This window comes from Lethenteron reissneri, chromosome 72 (genome assembly GCF_015708825.2).
Source record: "Lethenteron reissneri isolate LAM-NWPU_2019-01 chromosome 72, ASM1570882v1, whole genome shotgun sequence".
Classification (NCBI taxonomy): domain Eukaryota; kingdom Metazoa; phylum Chordata; class Hyperoartia; order Petromyzontiformes; family Petromyzontidae; genus Lethenteron; species Lethenteron reissneri.
This window is the reverse complement of record NC_083850.1, coordinates 1,803,551-1,810,885: the sequence shown is the minus strand read 5'-3', so window position 1 is coordinate 1,810,885 and position 7,335 is coordinate 1,803,551. Positions and strand designations below refer to the sequence as shown.

The 7,335-nt window shown below is 50.4% G+C and overlaps 2 protein-coding genes across 6 annotated transcripts in view; one reads left to right on the top strand and one right to left on the bottom strand.

Moving 5' to 3' along the window:
- The window catches only part of LOC133361317 (zinc finger protein 91-like), a gene marked incomplete at its 3' end in the record, with an annotated part of 1,159,662 nt that overhangs the window by 711,458 nt on the left and 440,869 nt on the right, over window positions 1-7,335 (bottom strand). The window lies entirely within an intron of this gene.
- LOC133361257 (coiled-coil and C2 domain-containing protein 1A-like) overlaps window positions 1,688-7,335 on the top strand; it is a 52,871-nt gene continuing 47,223 nt past the window's right edge. For 4 of the 5 annotated variants that reach the window (XM_061580162.1, XM_061580161.1, XM_061580159.1 and 1 more), the window contains exons 1-3: window positions 1,688-2,016; window positions 2,523-2,667; window positions 6,664-6,776. In XM_061580162.1, the coding sequence (XP_061436146.1) occupies window positions 1,939-2,016; window positions 2,523-2,667; window positions 6,664-6,776 (336 nt within the window). In that variant the 5' untranslated portion in view covers window positions 1,688-1,938. The remainder of the gene's footprint in view (window positions 2,017-2,522; window positions 2,668-6,663; window positions 6,777-7,335) is intronic. The other variant, XM_061580160.1, reaches the window with a different exon arrangement.

Here is a 7,335-nt window from a genome sequence, read left to right as displayed (position 1 = left end):
CCTGACTTTTGGGCCACACAGTATAAAAACACCCTCATGTGTAGGCCTCGGCAAGGTAAGGTAATTTACCCTTTTTACCGGGTAAAAGGGTAAAGGTAAAGGTGTCGACATGCCAAGGGATAAGGTAAAGGGTACAGGGTAAAGGTAGCTCGGAATAATTACCCGGTAGGGTAAAGGTAGCGCAAAGTATTACCCGGTAAATACGGTGCCTTGTTTACCGCTAAAAGCTCCGTGGCGCAGTCCGTGGTCTCCATTCAATAAGTAATATATTTTTTTTTAAACACGCTTTTATTAAATGTGCTCGTAATGGCAGAACTCCACAACTCCAGGAAGTGGCCCCGAAGCTTGCCATAACGTAAGGGATCGTGGTGATTTACAGCCAACGTTAGTCTAGCGTGGACAATTAGACCCAAGCCGAAACAAAACATAAAAAAGATTGTTAAAAATATATTTTTTATTATAGAATATGTTGTCATCAGTATGACATAAGTATACCAAGTTTGCAGTCGATACCATATTAGGAAGTGGGTTAAAATTGAGTTACAAGATTTGAGGATACGACAACAAGCGTGTAAAATTGGAATCATCGAGAGTATTCTATATGAGTAAAGCGCTTCATGTGTAGTAGTTTCCTAGTAATTACCCTGTAATCGGGTAATTTGTATGGGGTAAGGGTAAAAAGGTAGGCTCGTTGCTTTTTACCTTACCTGCTACAGGGTAAAAGGTAGGGTAGAGTGATTGTATTGTGGTAAGGTAAAGGTAGGCTCGTTTTTATCTTTTAACTTACATTGCCGAGGCCTGACTTTTGAGCCACACAGTATAAAAATACCCCTTTGTGTGTTGACTATTGGGCCACCCTGTATAATAAACACATTCCTGCGGAGGGAGCTGGTAGGAACGTTGGGTTGCTCGGTCAATGGCCAGGGTCAACGGCGGCGTGGTGTATTCCGCAAATATGGCCGACTGTGAGGGTGGGCACAAGCCGGCGTGAGTAGGTTAAACTATTCTTAGGTTTTTTCGGTAAAGTCATGTAGGTAAAACATCAAAATTAATTTGATGTTTTACCTACGTGACTTTACCGAAAAAACCTAAGAATATGAATCCTTGCAGTCACGAAAGCTTCAAATCTAGAATTAGTAGGTTAAACATTGAGTTTTATAAGCGCACCACGGGTTGACCAGCCCCTCCCCACCCAGCCCCACCCCTCCCACCCAGCCCCTCCCTGTACGACGGACGGACGGACACAATAATCCCCTGTGGGCTGGTGTAACCAGGAGGTTCCTACCAGTATAAACTATTTGCCCTGACTTGGGCCACCCTCATTTGTACTGGCAAATGAGGTTCCAATGGTGTAAATGCTTACCCCGAGCTCTCATACTCTGATGGTGCATTGTCTTTGAGTTGTGCGCCTTTTGGCGTCATCTGGTCCAACCCATGTGAGACTAGTTTCTAAGGAAAGCTGTCTCGGATGTGGACCAATCAACTTCAAGGACAGTGCATATATTATCAGAGTTGTGTTTTTTGTTTGCATTATGGCTGCAGGTATTGTGGTCTATGCAAACATGACTCCTTGTAAAAAAAGATGTCAGTTTTGTTGCCAGATAGAAAGAAGGGTTAAAAAACAATTATCAAGGAATCGAATGTTCTAGAGGAATCGCCGGTCACTGAATTGGAGACCATAGATTCTCGCGGATCGATTCCGCTTCCCGAGTCAAAGGCCTCGCCTCTGACAGCCCCGAAGGCTGTTTGGGTCCCCTTCGAGTCCCCTTGGGTCCCCTTCGGCTGCACCCCCTCGGTCGTTCCCCCGATAGCTTCCTCCACAGGGTGCGGTGCCCCGTTATTAACCCAACGCCGGCGGGCGCTTGGCGGGGACGAATCCCGAAGAGACCGGCGAAGCCTACGGTGTTGCCTTGAACCTCCCGCCGCGAAGGAGCGAGCATGGCCGGCAGGAGCCGCGGGGCCGACAGGGGTCGGGGTCGGGATCGGGATCGTCAGAATGAAGATTTGAAAAGAAAGGTGATGGTGGTGGTGGAGATGATGATGGTGGTGATGATGGTGGTGATGATGGTGGTGGTGATGTTGGTGGTGATGATGGTGTTGATGTTGTTGGTGGTGGTGATGATGGTGGTGATGATGGTGGTGATGACCATGATGGTGGTGATGATCATGATGGTGGTAGTGATGTTGTTGGTGGAGATGATCATGATGGTGGTGGTGATGTTGTTGGTGGTGGTGATGATGGTGGTGATGACCATGATGGTGGTGATGATCATGATGGTGGTAGTGATGTTGTTGGTGGAGATGATCATGATGGTGGTGGTGATGTTGTTGGTGGAGATTATCATGGTGGTGATCATGATGGTGGTAGTGATGATGATGGTGCTGATTATGGTATTAATGATGGTGACAGTGGTGATGATGATGGTGATAGTGGTGATGATGATGATGATGGTATTCATGATGGTGACAGTAGTGATGATGATGGTGATGATGATGGTGGTGATGCCTGCTATATCACTCAGCTGGGGCTGCTGCCATTTCCCGATGGTGATGGCGGGGGTTACGATGATGGTGATGGCGATGATGGGGATCTGGAGGCAGAGTTGGCGGCTCTGGTCGGGGGGACGGAGGGCAGAGCCAAGAAGGAGAAGCCACGCGGAAAAGGTGGTGAGTGCTGAGTCTATGGTGCAGTGCTGAGTCTATGGTGCAGTGCTGAGTATGGGCAGTGCTGAGTCTATGGTGCAGTGCTGAGTCTATGGTGCAGTGCTGAGTCTATGGTGCAGTGTTGAGTATATGGTGCAGTGTTGAGTCTATGGTGCAGTGCTGAGTCTATGGGCAGTGTTGAGTTTATGGTGCAGTGTTGAGTCTATGGTGCAGTGCTGAGTCTATGGGCAGTGCTGAGTCTATGGTGCAGTGTTGTCTATGGTGCAGTGCTGAGTCTATGGGCAGTGTTGAGTTTATGGTGCAGTGTTGAGTCTACGGTGCAGTGCTGAGTCTATGGGCAGTGCTGAGTCTATGGTGCAGTGTTGTCTATGGTGCAGTGCTGAGTTTATGGTGCAGTGTTGAGTCTATGGTGCAGTGCTGAGTCTATGGTGCAGTGTTGAGTCTATGGTGCAGTGTTGAGTCTATGGTGCAGTGCTGAGTCTATGGTGCAGTACTGAGTCTATGGTGCAGTGCTGAGTCTATGGTGCAGTGCTGAGTCTATGGTGCAGTGCTGAGTCTATGGTGCAGTGTTGAGTATATGGTGCAGTGTTGAGTCTATGGTGCAGTGCTGAGTCTATGGGCAGTGCTGAGTCTATGGTGCAGTGTTGAGTCTATGGTGCAGTGCTGAGTCTATGGGCAGTGTTGAGTTTATGGTGCAGTGTTGAGTCTATGGTGCAGTGCTGAGTCTATGGGCAGTGCTGAGTCTATGGTGCAGTATTGTCTATGGTGCAGTGCTGAGTTTATGGTGCAGTGTTGAGTCTATGGTGCAGTGCTGAGTCTATGGTGCAGTGTTGAGTCTATGGTGCAGTGTTGAGTCTATGGTGCAGTGCTGAGTCTATGGTGCAGTGTTGAGTCTATGGTGCAGTGTTGAGTCTATGGTGCAGTGTTGAGTCTATGGTGCAGTGTTGAGTCTATGTTGCAGTGTTGAGTCTACGATGCAGTGTTGAGTCTATGGTGCAGTGTTGAGTCTATGGGCAGTGTTGAGTCTATGGGCAGTGCTGAGTCTATGGGCAGTGCTGAGTCTATGGTGCAGTGTTGAGTCTATGGTGCAGTGCTGAGTCAATGGTGCAGTGTTGAGTCTATGGTGCAGTGTTGAGTCTATGGTGCAGTGCTGAGTCAATGGTGCAGTGTTGAGTCTATGGTGCAGTGCTGAGTCTATGGTGCAGTGTTGAGTCTACGATGCAGTGTTGAGTCTACGGTGCAGTGTTGAGTCTATGGGCAGTATTGAGTCTATGGGCAGTGATGAGTCTATGGTGTAGTGTTGAGTCTACGGGCAGTGCTGAGTGTATGGTGCAGTGCTGAGTCTATGGAAAGTGTTGAGTCTATGGTGCAGTACTTAGTCCATGGTGCAGTGCTGAGTCTATGGAAAGTGTTGAGTCTATGGTGCAGTGTTGAGTCTATGATGCAGTGCTGAGTCTACGGGCAGTGTTGAGTCTATGGTGCAGTGCTGAGTCAATGGTGCAGTGTTGAGTCTATGGTGCAGTGTTGAGTCTATGGTGCAGTGCTGAGTCAATGGTGCAGTGCTGAGTCAATGGTGCAGTGCTGAGTCTATGGTGCAGTGCTGAGTCTATGGTGCAGTGCTGAGTCTATGGTGCAGTGCTGAGTCTATGGTGCAGTGCTGAGTCTATGGTGCAGTGCTGAGTCTATGGTGCAGTGTTGAGTCTATGGTGCAGTGCTGAGTCTATGGTGTAGTGCTGATTCTATAGGCAGTGTTGAGTCTATGATGCAGTGCTGAGTCTATGGTGCAGTGCTGAGTCTATGGTGCAGTGTTGAGTCTATGGTGCAGTGTTGAGTCTATGGTGCAGTGTTGAGTCTATGGTGCAGTGTTGAGTCTATGTTGCAGTGTTGAGTCTACGATGCAGTGTTGAGTCTACGGTGCAGTGTTGAGTCTATGGGCAGTGTTGAGTCTATGGGCAGTGCTGAGTCTATGGGCAGTGCTGAGTCTATGGTGCAGTGTTGAGTCTATGGTGCAGTGTTGAGTCTATGGTGCAGTGCTGAGTCAATGGTGCAGTGTTGAGTCTATGGTGCAGTGTTGAGTCTATGGTGCAGTGCTGAGTCAATGGTGCAGTGTTGAGTCTATGGTGCAGTGCTGAGTCTATGGTGCAGTGTTGAGTCTACGATGCAGTGTTGAGTCTACGGTGCAGTGTTGAGTCTATGGGCAGTGTTGAGTCTATGGGCAGTGATGAGTCTATGGTGTAGTGTTGAGTCTACGGGCAGTGCTGAGTGTATGGTGCAGTGCTGAGTCTATGGAAAGTGTTGAGTCTATGGTGCAGTACTTAGTCCATGGTGCAGTGCTGAGTCTATGGAAAGTCTTGAGTCTATGGTGCAGTGTTGAGTCTATGATGCAGTGCTGAGTCTACGGGCAGTGTTGAGTCTATGGTGCAGTGCTGAGTCAATGGTGCAGTGTTGAGTCTATGGTGCAGTGTTGAGTCTATGGTGCAGTGCTGAGTCAATGGTGCAGTGCTGAGTCAATGGTGCAGTGCTGAGTCTATGGTGCAGTGCTGAGTCTATGGTGCAGTGCTGAGTCTATGGTGCAGTGCTGAGTCTATGGTGCAGTGCTGAGTCTATGGTGCAGTGCTGAGTCTATGGTGCAGTGCTGAGTCAATGGTGCAGTGCTGAGTCAATGGTGCAGTGCTGAGTCTATGGTGCAGTGCTGAGTCTATGGTGCAGTGCTGAGTCTATGGTGCAGTGCTGAGTCTATGGTGCAGTGCTGAGTCTATGGTGCAGTGCTGAGTCTATGGTGCAGTGCTGAGTCTATGGTGCAGTGTTGAGTCTATGGTGCAGTGCTGAGTCTATGGTGTAGTGCTGATTCTATAGGCAGTGTTGAGTCTATGATGCAGTGCTGAGTCTATGGTGCAGTGCTGAGTCTATGGTGCAGTGTTGAGTCCATGGGCAGTGTTGAGTCTGTGATGCAGTGCTGAGTCTATGGTGCAGTGTTGATTATGGTAATGATTTGAGATGGAGAAGATGTAGTGTAGTGGTTTGCGCGCTGCACTACGAACCTGGCGACCCGGGTTAAATTCCCGCTAACACCAGTGACGATTATCTGAACCGGTCCTGGCCTCCCCTAGGTCGACTCGGCCTCAAATGAGTACCTGGTGCGGTATGTAAACATCGCCACGAGGGAGACAAAGGCGGCTGGGCGTGGTGTTGGCCACCCGCCCCGTCGTGTGCCGTGCCGGCCTTCATAGGTGCTACTCGCTAACAGCACTTGCCCCAGCAGTCTGTTAAAGCTACATGGGGGATATATTTTTTGTCTTCGATAGTGATTTAGGTATTGGTGTTGATGTTGATGGGAGTGATGGTGTTGCTGGTGATGTAGGTAATGGTGTTGATGTTGATGGGGGTGATGGTGATGTAGATGCAATGTTTCGCTCCGGATGATCGCTGCAAAGTATGATCTGTGTTTTGATTTAGTGTGCTCATCTTAAAGGTGCATTGAAAAATGTTGATACTCCGACTGATGCTCCTGCTGTTGTGGAGTGACTCATGCAGCCAGCTATGGCTGCAGGGTTTGTTAGTTAGTACATGTTGTTTATGTCGTTTATTGTGAAAATTCGGTCACAGTTCCTATGATCACTGTTTCATTACTTTGTGGCTTTATTTCGGTGATTTTCGAAAAGTTTTTTGGTTTGGCCATGTTTGTTTGTTTGTAGTACAGAGTCAGACGGATGGCCTTAATCTAAGTTGTCTTGTGGTTGTTGTTGTTTGACTTGCATCCCACTGGGATTTTTGCACACAGCGTTGGTGTAAGGTGCTTTTTCTGCATAATTTTGCTGTATTTTCTTGGATTTTCTGTTTGCACTTAGTCACATAGTCACTCTAAGATATTTTCTTGTTTTTTTTTTGTTGCGGTTGCACCCGATTCAAGAGCCGAATGGCTCACAGGGCTAAACCTAATAAATGAACTTGAAGATAATGGTGTTGATATTAATGGTGGTGATGGTGTGGATGTTCCAGTCACCCCGGGAGCGTTGGAGGAGATCGCTCGGATGGCAGCAGTGTGCATGAGGGACGATGATGATGGTGATGATGGCGATGATGGCGACCTGGAGATGGACATGGAGTTATTGGTATGGGCAGGGTACACGGGGAGACACGGGGGACACGCGGGGAGACGCGGGGGAGACGCGGGGGACACGCGGGGAGACGCGGGGGAGACGCGGGGGACACGCGGGGAGACGCGGGGGAGACGCGGGGGAGACGCGGGGGAGACGCGGGGGAGACGCGAGGACACGCGAGGAGACGCGAGGACACGCGAGGAGACGCGGGGGACACGCGGGGGAGACGCGGGGAGACACGGGGGAGACTCGGGGAGACGCGGGGGAGACGCGGGGGAGACGCGGGGGAGACGCGGGGAGACACGGGGGAGACTCGGGGAGACGCGGGGGAGACGCGGGGGACACGCGGGGGAGACGCGGGGAGACACGGGGGAGACTCGGGGAGACACGGGGGAGACTCGGGGAGACGCGGGGGAGACGCGGGGAGACACGGGGGAGACTCGGGGAGACGTGGGGGACACGCGGGGGAGACACGGGGGAGACTCGGGGAGACGCGGGGGAGATGCGGGGGAGACGCGGGGGAGACGCGGGGAGACGCGGGGAGACTCGGGCAGACGCGGGGGAGACGCGG